The 18,216-nt window shown below is 39.8% G+C and overlaps 1 protein-coding gene across 2 annotated transcripts in view; it reads left to right on the top strand.

The window, feature by feature from the left end:
• RORB (RAR related orphan receptor B) overlaps window positions 1–18,216 on the top strand; it is a 138,017-nt gene that overhangs the window by 107,249 nt on the left and 12,552 nt on the right. For both annotated transcript variants that reach the window (XM_064403459.1, XM_064403460.1), the window contains exons 5-8: window positions 12,801–12,922; window positions 14,172–14,304; window positions 16,514–16,621; window positions 17,734–17,844. In XM_064403459.1, the coding sequence (XP_064259529.1) occupies window positions 12,801–12,922; window positions 14,172–14,304; window positions 16,514–16,621; window positions 17,734–17,844 (474 nt within the window). The remainder of the gene's footprint in view (window positions 1–12,800; window positions 12,923–14,171; window positions 14,305–16,513; window positions 16,622–17,733; window positions 17,845–18,216) is intronic.

Raw genomic sequence — 18,216 nt, 5'->3', positions numbered from 1 at the left:
GATTAAGTTCTCAGCCACAAATGATTCAGCATATTTCACTTCTTCAGGTACTTAATTAGGATGCCAATCTTTATTCATGTTATTTCTTTGTAATAGAAGTAGTACTTCCAGTGGCTTTGGTAAAATACAACTAGAAGCACTAGATGAACAGAAATCCTCCTTAGACAAAAATCACCATTAGTCATTAAGTTTGTAACAGCCTCATCTCACAGAGAGGTCTCTGTCAGATGTCAAAGATGAAAGCAGGGGACAGGTTCTCCAAGGACTTCAGGCAGAGAAGCAGGAATATACATTCACAGTTTGTGCACCTTATGAATTTAGTGAGCTTGCTCACATCTGTGCAGCTGAAGTAGGAACTGGTACTTTTCACAGTAAGTACCCTAGAATTATCTGCTGTGGGAATTCTGGGTGTTGACAAGAATACGGATGGTTGGCTGAAGAGATCATTTAACCCTGCCAGTAATGAGCTCATTTGAAACAAGCCCCTTCCTAATTATCACTTGGTTATGATTGATGCATCACCTGCTTTGATGCTCCTATTTAATAAACAGAAATGAACTACTGGGTTTAAGAACTGCATAATTTTTAGTAAAAACAGAGCTGCCTTAATGTTATGCCAATTAGTTCCAGACTTATTTTCTTTCCCATACTCTCCGTGTGTGTGTGCGCACACATGTGTGAACACGTAACTTGTGTATGGAATGCCTGTGTGACATTCTAATGAAGATGGTACTGAAGCTTAGCTTATATATGCTTATATATAAGCTTATATGCTTACCTTATATGCTTATCACTCCAAACCTCGTAAATACACATACGGGAGCAGAACCTCAACTTGTCATCAAGTGCATTTCCAGTTCAGAGCCCTTTTCTTTAAAGGGGTGTATTTTTCTCCTTAACTCAAGGCATCTTGTTGGACACTTGATACAGATTTGGGCAGAACACAAAATAGGTGAGGTGACCATCTGGCAGCGACCAGGTGAGTTAAGCAGGCCCTGTCACTGCCTGCCCTTCTGTTCATGGGTGGCATGATCAAGGTGTGTTCCATCAGCCACTGATGCTGCCAGTGTGGGAGACACCCACATCCCAAGGACTCATGCTGCCAGGGACTTGGCAGCATCATCCTCTTTCTCCATGACCACTGTGCCATCTACACATCTGGGGAGGCAGAAATGATGCAGTGGGAGCTCAAACCATAGGGTGAAATCTGCTTGCCATGTCAAAAGCGAGAATTTGGTCATTTGTAGAATGGCTTTCTCCTCACACAGCAAATCACAGAGGTCAGATGGTGGGTGGAAAATTCTGAAGTGAGAAGGGAGCTCCAGTTCCTGATGGCAGTGCTTGCTCCCAAGTGTGGTTTTAAATTAGGAAGCATTAAAGGCTTATTTTCAGACTTGGTGAAATTAAAAGACTATCTTATTTAAATATATGTGCATAATATTATCTGCCACTGAGCTGAATATTGCATTTTCCTCCCTAAATATGTGCCTCCAATCTTGGTCTGTAAAAGTTAATGGAAAAGTTTCCCTGTATTAACTGCAGTTCAGATTGCCAGCCTATGATTTCTTAAGGACAAGATGAAATTATTAGCCAGCTAATGGAGAAAACAGATTGGTTAAGCATTCACTGCAAGCCAAACTTAAGGGTGCCCTGTAGCTGTGTATATGTAAGTAGTCAGTAAGACACCTCTAGAGTGTACAGGAGATCACATAGTAGCCCAGCCTCTATAATTATAGATGAAAGTGTTGTTTACATATATTTACATGACATTTCTTCAACATCAGGCTTGTTTGTACCCAATGGCTTGGAGAGCTTACATTTCTACCAAAATTAAAGTAAGGCTGGTGAGCTTTGGTTTAACCTTCCCTTTCCCCAATTCTTCTAAGTCTGCCCTGCTATGTGTATCTTAGGGTGGGCAATAACTCCCTAGGACACACGCGTAATGTGGTTTAGAGAAGGCATCATCTGCCCTATAATGTAAGGCACAGTTCTTTTGACCTGGATACATAGACTGAAAAGTGAGGAAAACCTTAATTTTTTTTTTAACTTGCTTAGGATAAGTATGTTAAAAAAAAAGTCCTCTTGGTAATCACAAATGACATTCTGTGCATTTGTAATTTAGTTGTAATTTATCTGGAGTAATACATTCATCTCAAGACTACAGTGAACAGTTTACACTCTGTGAAGTTACTTAATTTCCATTGCTGCAATATTATACACACAGGAAGTATTACACTCTCTCTCCTTGAAGGGAGAGCTTTACCTGTAAACATTCTGAAGTCCTCTGCTGAAGATCTATTTGAAATCTCAGCAGAAATCTCCTCATTAACTTAAGAATTTAGTTTATTCCTCTATGTCTATACTCTTCATGAATGTCCACAAGACTTAATGTTGGATATGCAATATATAAATACATATCTGCATCAGACTAACATCTTTAAAAGTCCGCTGTGCTTTGGTTTGTCCATGTGATAAGCATTTCTCATTCTTTAACACTCTTCTCTTCATCTCCAGGATTTGTTCCCGTGCCAGATGAAGTGTTAACAGACATCTTACTGAACAAGTATTAGTCAATTAGATGCTATTTCAAGGGACACTCCAAATAACATTCAAAATGCAGTGATCTCACTAATTAAAGCCCACACCTAAGGTGACAATAGCATCTATGTTTATGTTACCTTTACAAAGCCACCACCCACCCCACAGTGAAACAAAAATTATGGTTTTTAGTACTGTGTAATGTTCTTCTGCTTCTTTTTCCAGGCCATGGTTTAAAATTGCTTCTACCAAGGTGACAGTCAAAATTTTACAGGGCTGCTGTCTACATCCTGGCAGCTGTATTTTAGAGAAGCAATGTTGCCATCTAGTGAGCATTTAAAAATGCAACGCGTGCATTTTATGCACATGCTGTCAGGGCACTGTATCTTACCATCATTACCTAATTAAAGATAATAATCAGAATATGTTCATATTTCAATTCTGTACCCCTTTCAGTTCATGTGACAACACTTAGAACTTCAGCTTGTTTTACAAATGAGCTAAAAATATGTATAGAATGGTATTAAAAACAACCTTATCTATATCCTACATTTTTTAAGCATCATAATATAGTTCTTTAAAGAGATCAAATTTTTAATGCTTTAAGGTATATAAAATTACTCCTTTTCTCCAAAGACAAGAATGTTTTCTTCCATGACCAATCTTGGCAAAATATGTTCATTCTACTGAGAATCCAAAAAAAAACTGTTAGAAATCAACCATTTGTAGCAGTCAAAATATGTAAAATACCATATCATATATCCTATATATTACCATATACCATGGCAATCTTTTCAGGAATAACATTGTGATGTGAATGTTGTCAGATTACAAATCACACAGGAGGATCAGTGTAAATCCAATGGTGTGGTACGTTCTGAGGCATGCTGTTGCTGCCAGTTGTAAGACCAGGCTTCTGGCTGGTTCCCTATCATATGCTTTGGACCAGCAATGTCAGTAGCAGAGGAGATAGCTTTCTGCAAGTAATGCTCAAAAAAATAAGTCTGGAGCAGGTGCCAGAACACTGAGGGGCTGGGATGTGTGAAAGAAGTATGTTGTCTTCTGGGGCTGTGACTCACACACAGCCCACAAAGAGGCGAACTGCAGATGAGAATCGAGAGGTCAAGGCAGTGGCACTTTAGGAGTCACTGTAGTATATGGAAGTGGCATACTATCTGCCAGAATTGCTGTGGTTTGAATTAGTGGTTGCCTGTTGCTTTCATTCTCCTCTGTGTTAACACCTTTGTGGATTTAGTGTCAACTTTACCATCAGTGTTTTTTTCTGGTGTTTCTGGGCAGTCAGCCTCAATAATTACAAGGTGATTGTACGTTCTGAGAGCTTAACCTGGGGTCCCTATTATATTTCTTTGTCATGCTGGATGGCACTGGTTGATCATTCCTTAATCCTAAGGCACAAGGAAGGCATCAGAAGTTTGGATTTACAAATTTTTTTCTTTCCCAGTACACATGCAACATCCTAAGTTTGCCTTTCCAGGGCTATAGTCCAGTTGTTCACACTCTGTGCTTTCTGTCTGCTAGCTTTCATCATTCACTTCATGTACGTCACTAGTTCCTACTTTATTCCTTAGAATAAGGTAATTCTGCTTGTTTTGCATTTTGTGATGCTGTTTCCAGCTTCATAGGTAATGATGTCTTTCATCAGTCCATTCAGCTTTTGATACTTTATTTCACAGAACAGCAACAATTCCTTTATACAAGACTAAAAAGATATGAGAAAGAATTTGAGTGAAATGCATGAGAGAGGAACACAGATGTCCCAGTGGAAAAATTCAGTATGACAAGACACAGGGCTCAGAGACAAATGCTAAAACTGATTCTCAGAATGCAGGTTTTTATAGTGCAGTAATCTTCGAGGAATGAAAGTCACACATAAATGGGAATAGTTAATACAGGATATTATGGTGTGGAGCCCTGTCTTTTTGACTGCATGGATGGCTTTTCTTTTGATCGGTGAAGATTCTGTCATTGTTTATGCTAACCAAGCTGTTCCACTTTCTGACACTATACACTAACATCACTTTCATCCAAGTCATTTGCCACACTACAGGAAAATAGAACCATTGTAGAATGTTTTGCCATTACTTTTTAACATGTTTCTGTAGAAAGATTGCTTAAAATCTTTATAGAGAGCTAATTTGAGGACTGTGACAGTGAAACAAGTGCTAAAAGATATATTAACTTCTCCCAGCTTTTTGCAGGCTATGACAGGGCAAACCCTCACAACCATGCCTTAAAACCAGCAATATTCTAGTTATTCCATATTGTCATGGTTTAAGGCTGGCACAATGCCAGTGCCCCCCATGAAAATACACTTTCTGTAGTGGCTTCTGTGAGATGTGATCAGGAACAGAGCAAAACAGGCTCCATCTTAGGAGTAAAGGAAAAAAAACTTTATTAACTACAATATCTAAAAAGGAACAGACACAGAACCAAGAATGAAAACCCTCCAAATACATTCCTCCTCCTCCCCCCATTTCCTCCACAGCAAGAAATAACAACATAGATTTCCACCCAGTCACCATTTTTCAGATAATCAACTTTCAGTCCATCACCACCCCTTCAAAATCAACTCTCTAGTCCATCAGGGAGAGAGGAATCTCCCCTTGCACCATAGGCTTCCCCCAGAAACACAGTTGAAACCTCCTGTGTTTCCATGTCACTCGTGGCACTGCCCGGAGAACATCGGCCCTCGTGAGTTCTTCCCTCCGTGTCCAGTGCTCTCACCACTGTACATGGACCAGAACTGCTTCTAGGGTTCCCCTTTTGAGGATGCCCCACCCAGTTCCAAAAGCAGCAGTCTCTCAGCTTTGGGACACCAGTCCCCACCAGATTTACTCCCTGGGGCCGAGGGGCCTCGTGATCAGAGATCTTCCTCTTCCTGAAGACGGGGAATCCCACACCCTCCTCAGCCGTCTCTGTTCTCGCCACTGCTTCACCGCGCTCTCTCTGGCTTCAAGGCATTGCCTCCCCCTAAATGCAATCTCTGTGGCACAGGAAAAACATGGGTCTGTCCATGGCCATACAAGAGAGAGTGGCCCAAGGCCACTCCATCATCTCCTCCCACCTTCTCACCTCTTCTGACATTTCCAACATGCACCAATTTCCATCGCACTTGCTCATTTCCTCCTGCTTCATCTCTCTCTCCTCATTCTGATTCAGGAGGATCAGTATTTGCAAGGTTTCCATTACTCTAGAAAGGGGTTAAAATCTTCGCCTCTGTCTGCCCAGAACTCCTATGGAGGGTGCCGCATCCCCCACTTCTCCTTCTGGCCGGCCGTGCTGCCAGTCCATGGTATGGAATTTCAAGGCAGCACAGGCAGTGGTTCTCTCTCTATCTCCCGGGGGGTTGGGGCCTGATGCTTCTCAGGGCTCCTCCACCCTTCCATCCTGCAAGGCCTTCACCCCCCTCCTCTGCCCGAGGCTCCGGCCTCCCTCACCCGGCCACACGGCTTCCCTCTCCCAGCCAGCCCCAGCTGGGCAGGGGAGCACCGGGACAAGGAGAGAGCTCTTCTGGGAGTTCTTGCTTTTAACCCCCTGTGTTCCCAGAGGCGGTCCATACCTTCAGTGGCCAGACCAGGTGCCAATATTAAAATCCAAGCACCGATTGAGCACAACCTCCCAAAAAACTCACTTCCTTCTTAACCTGTGACACATATATGTTTCTCAGTTTAATAGAGAACAATGTCCACTTTGGGTCATGTATGCTTTATTGTAAAAAATAAAACCACTTTCCTGTTTCAGAACACTCTCATTTTAATATAAAGCTCTATTTGTGCAACCTATGCTGGAAGAAGCTAAGAAACAGCTCATCACAATAAATTTGCGGTAATTATACGGTGTCTTTAAAGTTCATTTGAACTCCAGCTATTTCCTTCGCTAGTGTTTTTGCTGCCACTTAAATGTCTTCCATTTTTTGCTAAATTGGCTGAGTCCCAGGAGAAGTATTACTAAGTAGAGACCATTAAGCATTTATAAAAATTCTCTAGGATCTAACAGAATTCTGGGTCCATCCTCTAGGTTCCTTAAGATCAGGACTTCATTCCATTGTATTGTCATTTCTATTAATTTATCAGTATTTTTTTAGAAAGGCTAACAAATTTATTTTGAAGGAGAGACAAAATAGAGTATTTACACACATAACTTTTATTCTTTGTGGACTCTGTTTGTGATGCATTCAATAACCTAACCATAAAGGAAGGTTATTCCTGAACTAAATTCTAGCACTTCCAGTCTCATATGAGGGTTTGTGTGTTTCGTACTATCTTTCTAGGCTGCATATTGTGTAGTGTTGCAAATATATTAAGCAAATAGGGGTTATGAAACTAGCTTGTTTTTTTAAGGGAAATACTTTCTTGCATTATGGCATTAAGAATGCCATAGACAGCTGAAAACTGGAATGAGCTTTTTGCAACCACTTTCAGGAAAAAATGTTCCTGTTCTTCTGAAAAAAAAAATCAATTTTTTCATCTAGTGCATGTAAAAAAAAGAGACCTATTATTCACGTTTTACAGCAATCACAGAAGTATTTTTACTTTACTAGCTGTGTCACTGTCTCTACAACTTTGAAAGAATTTAAGAATAATCTGAATTCAATGATTCATTTTTCAAAAATTTTCATTTTGTAGTCATAATACCCTTGAATTAGTGTGCAAAAAAGTGTTGATCCAATACTATCTTGGCAAGTTTTTAGGTCCTAGAACAGAGGTTTTACTTAGAATGCCTGGCTGGAGTTTTGTTATGTATGCTTACAGCAGCCAGCCAAAGCTGTGATGTTACTGCAGCATTAATTCAAAGTGGATCCCTGCAAGAACTCAACTTAGGATATAAGCTGAGATAAGCTCTTAGCTACCCAACTGGATCCTATGGGTAAGTGGCAAATTAAAGATTCGTTATTCATTTTAATTAAAGAAGATTGTCAGTGTTTAGAAGGCACACTTCAAAGTTTTTCAGTTCCCTGTGCAAAAGATGGTATTGCTGAGAAAAACTAGAGTGTCTCCTGAGAAAAGAGAGGCAAATGAAAGAACTAAAGAGCCTGTAGGAAACAAATGCTGCTGTAGATAAATTCCACTTAGCAGACCAAATTCACAGCTGGTGAATGTTGTGTGCACTCCATGGATTACATCCATCCCCACCAGCATTGTGCTTGACCTCATGTTGGAATTTTTCTTCACTATTGTAGTTGGAGATCTCTGAATATTGCAAGAAACTGCCTGAAAAAGGCAGTTCTGATTTATCAGCTGACGGTAGGACCCCTGTGGGTCTGTGATATGCTGATTTTGATTGCTATGTAGGTTACAGTGTTCAGTTTTCTGTATGCACTTGCATTTAAGCAATTCCTACTCTACCGAGTAGAGTAGGAATTTCATTGCAATAAATGTTTGAGCAGTTTTAGTCTTTAAAAAGTGCCTTTTGTGAGGTAACTCCTGAAATCTAAAATAAGAATGTACAGTAGGAGAAAAAGAAAAAGGAGGGGATTGCGGGGGGAAGCCTGCCAGAGCAAACAAATCTGGAACAGAAACTACCAAGTTTATGTGCTGTTGTTCTTCTCTTGCAGCATATGCTTTTGGCCTGTTTTGTTGATGAAATAGGGCTTTTACAGTCTTTCTGTCTCCCCAGTCCTTCTGTCAGGGCTGTCAATGATTCTTTAGCTACTCTCCAGCTCCACTGAAGTAGCAGTTTCAGACTCTTGAGTTCCTGCAAGTTTTGGAGAAGTGACTACTCAGTAGACAAAGGAGACAACAACTTTAGGGAAAGGAGGAAGTCACAACCCAGTCCCATGTTCCCTCCTGAAGGCAGTGGCTGATGAGTAGTGAAACTGAGCAGACTGGTCCCTCGTGCACATACATGATGCCTGTTACCCACTCAGACACTAGGGATGGAAGGTCACAGGGGAAGGGGGAGATGATGCATCTGTAGGCATCCAGGTTTGTTGCAGTAACTTCACTGCATAGCTTACCTCAGTAGGCAATCCTCACAGAATCAAATCTCTTGATTCTGTCTTTGGTTTTAGGTAGGCCAGGACGAATGTAAAAAACGTTTCTTTTCCTGAAACAGCATGGATCTCTTGTGGTCCTCTTCAGCTTCATGATGTACAATTTTCAGCTTCTTCTGGACATCTTCTACTATACATAGAACTTTTCTATGTTTTTAACTGCTGTATTATAAATTCCAATTAAATTATCTACCCATTGGTCTGGCACCTCTCAAGGCCTCACCAGTCCCTGCTACGGGAAGGGCATCACACCCTGTGCTGCATGGAGTGGGGACCAGCCTGACCTCTCAGGTTTCTGCTTTCTAGCCATGCCAACAAACACCATCTGGATTTCCTTTTCCTCTACGAGCAGATGAGGCTCTACAGCTAGAATAGTGGGCCATTATAGAAAACCAGTCAGAGACATGCAGGACAGTAATGAAATCTAAGTGGACACCCCATGATGTATTTTGTTTGGGCACTTCTGGTTTTTGAAACTGTTGGTTACAATTATTGACAGTTTCCTTGATTTAATAGAGTTTATCTCTCTGGAAGCAAGTACTTTTTTCTAGGGTTTGTTTTTTTTTTTAATGAAGCAGAGCATTTTTAGAAAAAGTGACTGCTTTTCAAGAAAATAATTCAAGTTACCAGTGCTAAGAAAACCTCAAATATAGAATCAAGATGCCTAACGCAAATACTTCCACATCCCAGTGTATACCAGAGTTTGGATACTGGGAACATTATTTTCTGTGGACCGTGTTTCCCAGACAGAGTAAATCTGCCAGGATATGCTGTGATTTTCATGTATTAAGTGATCAAGATAGATTTAGCCCTGAGTAATAAACCCAGTATGTAGGCAAAAGGGGAGGAGTAAAGCACCTAGTCTACATTTGTGTTTACGTACTGTGGCAGATAGATAAGCTTCACAAATCCTGCCATTTACAGGCTGGTGCTGTACTGTCATCCAGGTTCGGAGATCGTCTCCATTAGAGTTACTAATTTTCACTCAATACTTGGAGCAGTTGGTCCTTAGAAAATAAAATGTTGCAGGCTGATTCTCACACCCATGTCGCCAGAATAATCTCTTTTGTTTTCCTTTTCATACAGCAAATCTGCTGTAACTTACGTAAAATGGGAGCTGAAATATTTCAGTAGAAATGCAGATCACTTTGAAGTCACAAGAACAGAGTTGTCTTTTGCAGTCCTTGGACTTCATCCAAACAGGATTTCTAGTTGTGTACATGCAGTTACCCAGTGATAGGGGACACTTGAAATCTATGGCCCAAGATTTTTGAAAACAAAATCTACTGAAAGCCAAGACTTGATATGTGAAGTAATTGTAATGGACTCTTCTAGCCTGGAGAGCATGGCTATTTATTAGATTATCACCCCTGCAAAGTACCTCCATGGGCTTTGGGCCTCTGCATCAGGGCAGTATTTTTCTTCATGTTGCATGTAGATATTCCCTTGCTTTCCCCATTGTCCATTTCTTTCTAGTTCTATTAAAGAGCTAACTTGTTGAACTTGGTGGTCAGCTTATTTCAGAGCTGCCAGGTCTCCCAGAAATTCATATATTTTGGGTACAGGACTGTACCTGTGATAGGACAGGTTTACATCAGCTGTCATTTATATTGTTACCAGTGGTTTAGGAATGTCATTCTCCCTAGAATTTGCCAAGATGAGCACTAATTCCAACTTCATTGGCAAAAAGATGCTAAAATCTGAAAATGTCAGGGTTAAAAACAAACGCCATGGTCTGTGGAACCCCTTAAGAGTGACATTCTTTGCTCTGCCTGTGCTCGATCTTCTGTTCCTGGACCATCTGAGAAGCCAAGACAGGTGTATACTTCTTTTGCTTTTTACATCATGTCAGCTTTGCCACCCAGCTGTAGGCTATATTTGCATAAAGCTCCTTTCCAGGGACTCCAGCACAAAATGTAAGCAAGCAGCCTCCTCTGCTGAATGAGCAGTTCCCTTCTCCTCAGAGACCCAGTGTACCCTTTCCATCACACACTCAGTCTTGCCTAGCCTGTGGCACAAGAGTTTCAAGTCTGTCTTGCACCTGATTCCTCTTTGGATGTCAGCATTCGGAGCTGCTGCTTGCTGCAATTGCCCCAGGCCTTTGCACATCTAAATGGGTTTTAATGCCAGCTCAACATAAGCATAAGTGCGTAAGGAAAAGATGCACGGGGTAAAACACAGGATGCCATCCCTAGAAAGCCCTGCAGAGCTTCTCAGCTCTTCATTTCTCAGGTAAATACATAATTGATAAGAAACAAGAGGGGAGCTGAGTAGCTTTGCAGTGGTGTAGAACTGCTAATGGAATATATTTTGAACTCAGTGAAATCAAAAGGTCTTGTTTTCAGATTGTTGATATCAGGTCATTTTATCTGATTAGATATAGAAATCTGTCATGCAGTAATATGAAATTATGTGATATTTTTTGTAACAGAGATGCCCATTTATCTTCAAGATTTTTATTATAAAATGCAACATCTTACCATCAAAGGTTAAGACTTCCATCTAACCTTCCATAAAAGAACAGTGAGTAGATGACTCTGTTAATATGCATTCTTAGTTATCTATGGGCTGGAGTCAATTCTTCCATTAGGAAGCCTAAAGATAGTGTTGACCTATAAAAGGGTACCTGCACAAATTCAATTAAGCATGTTTTATTTTTCCTATGTAAACCTGCAACATTTTTATCTTCAGCACCTTTCTGCTGAGTTTCAGTTTATTAACTGTGAGTAGCACAGGCATCAAATAGCTCTCCTCTAGCAGTGTCTGCAGGGAGCATGCACTTCTGCATTCTTTTTTCAGCTTCCCTTCTTGCTGGTGTTTCTAAGTTCAGTCAGTATTTGGACAAAGAAGCAGATTTATTTTGGAACTCCAGGCTCCAGATCCCTACACTTTATGCAAACTGTTGAGGAGCTGAACAAGTGAACAATGGTATACCTAGTTCTTTCTATTTCCCATGCTCAGGTTTGGCTAATGCATTTTCAATGTCCTTTTCCCTTTTTTGACAAATGTTTTCTGTGCAATGCTGGTTCTGCTGCAAGTGCTTCAGTTCACTTCTATGGCTTCAACATTGTTCCTTTGTTTGGCTTAAATAAAGTTTCCAGGCTGAAGCAATGAGTTTCATTATATGTGTAGGTCCCAAATTTGCAAAATAAGAAATCATCAGTTTTCAGTAACATGTTTTATCACAACATTTCAACTCCTAATGCTAATGAAGTAATGCTGGAAGTTTTGGGGAATTTTTTTTTAATCCACTCAAGTGGCTTTAAGGGCAAGGTCTGCTTTAAAATACTTGTCTAAGAAGTTTACTCATAGTTTGAGTGGGTTTTTCCAGGGCAACATTGAATGCTTTCTTTTCTGCTTGTATCCTACATTCCATGTTGTGAAGTAGTTTCTAAGGCTGCATTTTCAGAACAACTTTAAGGTAACTTAGTGCTGTGTGTGAGATTTGTGAGATGTCCTCCATCTCTCCTTCTAAACCCCACGATACTAGATTTAGCTTTTACCCCTTGCTAAAACCAGTCTCCATGTTCTTGCTCATCAAATTCAATCAGAGAATGATGCAGCTTAAAATTAACTTGAGAAAAAAGAGACCTGTTTACTCTTCTTTTATGAGTCACGCCAAGGTAATGCAAATGTTGATGGCAAATTCAAGCAGTCAGTCAGTTTGAGAGACCTGGCAGCTCTGAAACATGCTTACCAGTGAGTTCAGCAGATTAGTTATTTTAGTAGAACTAGAAAGAAATGGACAATGAGGAAAGAAAGCAAACACCTACACACAGCAGGAGGGGAGATACTGCCTTCATGCAGAGGTTGTGGCCTAAAGCCTGAAGAGGTATCCTGCTGGGTTGGTAATCAACAGCAGTCTTCCTTCTCTTCTCCAGGCTAGAAGAGTCCACCAGTTGCTGCATAGGTTTGGGGCAGACAAAAGTGATTGGGTAAACAGGGTCTCCTAATGACATTTATTTAAACATATTAAATCACTTTCAGAATGAAAATTCTGTATAGTTTCACATAAATCATTGTTATTTTCATCTGCAGATCCACTGTTTATCAAGATCATTTGGCTTTGGTTTGAATATTGAAACATTTTGCAATAATCAACTTCCAAATTAAAAACAAATGAGAAAGGTATCATTGAAAATATTAATTTTCTTAAGTGTGCATTTTCCAACAACTTCATTGTTTTCAACATTTTGCTGTTGCAGATAGCTGTGTCGTGCAACTTATTTTTCATTCTCTTGTTTTACAGATCGAATTGCACAGAATATCATTAAGTCTCATTTGGAGACATGTCAATATACAATGGAGGAATTACATCAGCTAGCATGGCAGACCCACACATATGAAGAAATAAAAGTTTACCAGAGCAAGGTACAATCCTGTAATATGCTTTATCTTCTGCTCAAAATTGTTAACAGAGTAATTTATTTGGCAAAAATACACTGTTGAAATTTGTACAGGTCAAAATAAACTTTTCACTGTCTTTGAGGAACTGAAAGCAAAGCAGTGACACTTCATAAAAAGAAGCAGCAGCTTTCCAGCATATTGGGGTCTTTGTAATGTTAAAGCTTAGATATGGTCATGAAATCCAGTTTTCTGTGCTTGTTGTTACAGATCTAAACCTCATGCACAAATTCTGTTAACTTCAATGTGATTATTATTGGATCCTCTGTTGTAAGGATTTTAAGAAAATTAGACAACATAACCTTGTTTCCTTATAATTTGGAAAACAAATCTGCTTTTTATGTGAATAACAAACACCTGCTACTTACAACAGTAGATAATAACAAACTGAAAGTACTTCTTAAACTGAAGCTTTCTAATGTTGGGTGGAAAAACGATCTCATTGCACTACATTTTTGTTCTGCTCCTGCAATTCCCAGATCAAATTCAGTCTGTTTTCCCCAGGCACATCCTCAGATGTAGTTCAGTCAGCAGAAATCTCTGTGCCTCTTGCACTGACTTCATTAGTGATCAGTCTTCAGTCAGACTTCAGTTGGCACATTACCTGGTCCTGTAAGACACAAGAGAGACTTCAGCTTGTTCTTTGAAATCTGAGGGGCTATGCAGTATTAGCAGGAATAAAAACACACCATAGTTTTCAGAGCTGTGGCATGAAACCAGGAATATCCATTTATATTTACACACATGTGTGTGCAAGGAAGATGATTATCAGGAAGTCCAAATTTTTATGTAATCTGTATTCAGATACTTCAATCATATATTTTAAGTTTCAAACTAGGAAGAATATTCTGTTGAATAAATTAATAGCATTGTGCCACTTCTTGCCTAAGACTGCTGTGGAATGTGCACATTTTTTGTGCCACTATTAGTCTGTCCTTCACAAAAGCCAACATCATAACCACATCGTAACACTGGGCAGTGCATTCTGCTCCTTTGAAGAGGCAATGCCAGAGTTTGATGAGTGGGGCCATGGCTTGTGGAAACAGCATTCTAATGAGAAGTGTTGTGTACCTAGAGAAAAAGAGATGCTAGCTCTACCTGGGCATGGGGTGGAGTGTGGGGAGTGCTGCTGTCTTCAAGGCCACCTGAAGAACTTAATGCACTGATGTACCTGCTTGCTCACCGCTTTGCTTTTCCATGTGTGTTTTCCTGGAAGACAAGAGAAGCTCTGTGGCAGCAGTGTGCCATTCAGATCACCCATGCTATCCAGTATGTGGTGGAGTTTGCAAAGCGCATAACAGGCTTCATGGAGCTCTGCCAGAATGACCAAATTCTCCTTCTTAAGTCAGGTGGGTAAACACCAGAGGCTTGAGACTAGTTTAGTACCCAGCACCCTAGAAATGTGCTCTACTGTCTTTCCCTGCAAATAATTTTAATTTTGAAGGAGCCCTAATTTCTGTCTGTTGCATTAAGTACACTAACCTTGCTGTATTTTTCCACCATGATGTTACTGCCTTCTGATCCCCTTTCTTTTACAGTTAGTTATGGTTATTAAGTACACACACACACACACACACACAAAACCATTGCAAAAACTGCAGTCTCCAGCATGACATGTGGTGGAAGGAGGCTGAAAATTGAGGTGGTTGAATCAGTCATCTGCCACCCTGTAAAATCTCCACTTGTCATTAATGAAATGAAGGCAAGTTCACTGGGGCCTGCCTCTGTGGTCATCTTTAATCTTTTTAATGAGACTACAGATATACTCTACAGCCAATGCACAGGAGGGAAAATTCCTGCTGGTGCCAGTTGGTTTCAGAATAAATGAGAGCAGATTATGGCAGAATGCTCCAGCCATGCTCTCTCTGCATGCCATGTTTGCATGTGTGTGCATAAGGGCAAGGGGGAAAAGGCTTTCCTTTCATATCAAGGGACTCAGTAATTTCTTTCCTCCGAAAAAATCCTGACAAGATTTATTGTGGCTGTGCAGTAGCACTGCCAAGCCCAGAAGGACAAAATGGCATGACTAAGTGAACCACAAGAGCCATGACTGATAATTAACTACATTTACCCTGTCATATCAGTTTCTTGCTCTGTCCATGTGTAAAAGCTAGGATGCTCTGTGAGGCAGCTTGTTAAAACTTAAGTGCTTCTGTTTGAAGAGAGATCTCTTCACTAAGGCTGAAAACCTGTGTGATTCAGCGCTCCATACACAGAAATCACAGACTGTTCTGAGTTGGAAGGGACCCACAGGGAACATTGATGCCAGAATTTGGAAATCAAAATGGAGACCAAGCCCACAACCCTGGCATTATTAACACCATACTCCAATCAACTGAGCTAACCTCAGTGGCAAAACCAGCATCACAGACTATTCTAAGGTGGAGAGGACACAGCAAGGATCATTGAGTCCAGCTCTTAAGTGGCCCATAGGGGAATCAAACCCACAAGCTTGGCGTTAATGAGCACCATGACTGTCTTGGTAAGGGACTGGGCTCTGTCATGGGCACAGCTGCAAAGGGAAATGATACAGAGGCACAGGGAACACACAGGCAACCTCCTAGAAAAAGGGAGTTACAGCACAAAAACTATTTTTTTTTTTTAATCTCGTACTGATTTTGAAAATTCTGCAGATACCAGTGGGCCCCCAGGAAATTTCATTTGACTGGCAAAGCTAACAACACAACTGCACCTTCAGGAAAATATTTATTTCACTCTAGTGTTGGAAAACATTGTTAAGCTATAGCATATAAAAATATGTCAGGTTTTATTTTCTCTTCTGCTGTTAATGCCGACTAGGAGTTAGAAAATGAGGATGCTTCTCTCAAAAGCATGCCTGCAGAAGAATCCTGAGATTCAGGGTTCATCTTACAGGAGATCTGGATTTAGTTAAGGGATCTTAAAAATCTTTCTTCCACTTTCCCAACTGCATATTTTTACAGTTAGGAAATAAGGAGTGCAAAAAAAGAAGTGTTTCTCTCTCTATTCAACAACCGGTAAAAAAGAAGAAGATAAACAAACAAGAAGTAAAACCTATTTTAGGGGTGCTCTTGGCAGCGCTTCAACTTGTACATTCTTTCTAAAAATGCTTTGTGGTGTTCTCCTTCTCCAGACAAAACAAGCTGGGATTTTTATATGTCTCAAACGAAGCTGCTTTTTGCTATTTAAAAAAATATTAAAACTATTAAAAAGGAGTTTCAATAAATGTCTGTTTTTAGATGGATGGACACTTTGGATAAAGTATTCCAAGCTGAAATTATTTATCCAAGATCTACCTTCAGATTGAGTTCATGCTGTTAATTTTCTGCAAAAGGTGAACAAGTCAACCTATAGAAAAGGTGGTTAGACTGGATCAGAAATTACCCCTTCCTATACTCAAGGCAGACAGAAATATTTTTTCTCACATTCATAGATGTATAATCTAGATGTCTTCAAAGGGTGTCTGTTCCTTCTGGTGTTTTTAATAACTGGTGACTTCATAAATATCTTCTTGAGATTTTTGTGCTCTGATGTTAGGCAATAATACCCAGTACCTTTGCTCTTTTTTCTGTCTGCTAGGCTGCTTGGAAGTGGTTTTGGTGAGAATGTGCCGTGCCTTCAACCCACTTAACAATACCGTTCTGTTTGAAGGAAAGTATGGAGGGATGCAAATGTTTAAAGCTTTGGGTATGTTGCTCTTCTTTTTTTCAACCAGTTGCAATGAGTCACATAGCAAGAAATTTGTCTTTATGAGAGTTATGATCCACAGTGGAAATCTCCAGTAAACGTTGAATCCCCAAGTCTCCAAATGCCCAGGTTGGAACAGAAAAAGAAAAAAAAAAGGTTACTCCATTAGCTGCTAGCAATGATAGGTGTTTTTCTCTAATAAAAGAGAACAGCAAGAGGGTTTTTCCAAATAGATTTCTTGCCTTCTGAAGTTTTAATGAGTCATGCGTTTATGGCGGGAGCCAAGCTGTTTATCTTTACTGTTCAATTACGCTTGATGTATCAAATCCCTCCCACTAGCAGTGTCCTGCAGAAGGCAATTTTAGCCCCAGCAATGAGGAGACTAAAATAATGAGCTGGTACAACTTGCTGAAAATACTGTTCTGCCTAAAACTTTTAAGTAAACTCATTTAGATTCATGTATTGAAAAAATTACTCAGTTTCTCAACATGATATTTAGTGCTACCTGAAATGTTAATAGTGAAATGTTTGTGTTTTGTGCATCCATCAGACTGATATTATCAGAAATTGATACAGGACCAAACTCAAAGAGAGATACTGCCTTCAAATGTATATATTTATCATATTTTTTTTTCCTTAGTGTGTATCATAAGCATACTACTTCCTTACAAGTTTAAAGCATCTATGAATGTATATTGATTGATTTATTTTTATCTTTGTGATGCTTTTGCAAATTTTCATAAACATTTTTACTGTTAGTTAGTGAAATTATATATGAATGTTATTTAGGGCTGGTCTTTCCTCCTCCTTAGGTTTAATACCTGTTTAGAAATACCAATTCTTGCCTCAGAGCAAGGGAAAAGAGTATTCTCTTCTAAGATACCTGTGCAATTTTTGTACTTCATCCTAATTCTTGGGTTTGTTGTTTTGGTTTTTTTTCTTCAGTGTACATTTTAGTGCCATTTTCAGGTTTGGTGGAATGTCAGTACTTAATAAAAAGCACTTACTTTAACAGTAAAGAAATTCAGGAACAACTTTTTCTGACACCAAAACAATCCCTGCAGGTTGAAAAGCTGATTTCTAGCATTGGTTTTGTTCTCTTTGGTCTGCAGGTTCTGATGATCTGGTAAATGAAGCATTTGACTTTGCAAAGAATTTATGTTCCTTACAGCTGACTGAGGAGGAGATTGCCTTGTTTTCGTCTGCTGTTCTGATATCACCAGGTAATTTTTCATTCCAAACACTGATTTTTTTCCCTCTTTATCCAACTCTATTTCTACATACTTAAATAGCTGTTTAAGCTGCATCAAATAATGTTAAGCAATATATTAGGAAGTGGAAGAATGCCTGAATTACCCAAATGTAGTATCAGGAATTGCATATACTGGAGGTAGATCCTAAGTGTAACAAACATGGAGCAGGATTGTACAGACAAGAAATGCAGGCTGGCCTTCCTCCAGGCCATGTGAAAAGAAGCATGTTACTCAAGAGGTGCACAGTTCTCTTAGCTTTTTCAGAGAGCAAAAAATCACCACCCTGAGTAGGTTATATAGTCCATAACTGTAATGGGCTCTTTTCTTGGGAGAAAAGTATCA

The sequence above is a fragment of the Passer domesticus genome, chromosome Z (assembly GCF_036417665.1).
Source record: "Passer domesticus isolate bPasDom1 chromosome Z, bPasDom1.hap1, whole genome shotgun sequence".
NCBI classification, from domain to species: Eukaryota; Metazoa; Chordata; class Aves; order Passeriformes; family Passeridae; genus Passer; species Passer domesticus.
Note: the sequence above shows the minus strand (reverse complement) of the source record. Positions and strands in the feature narration are given on the sequence as shown.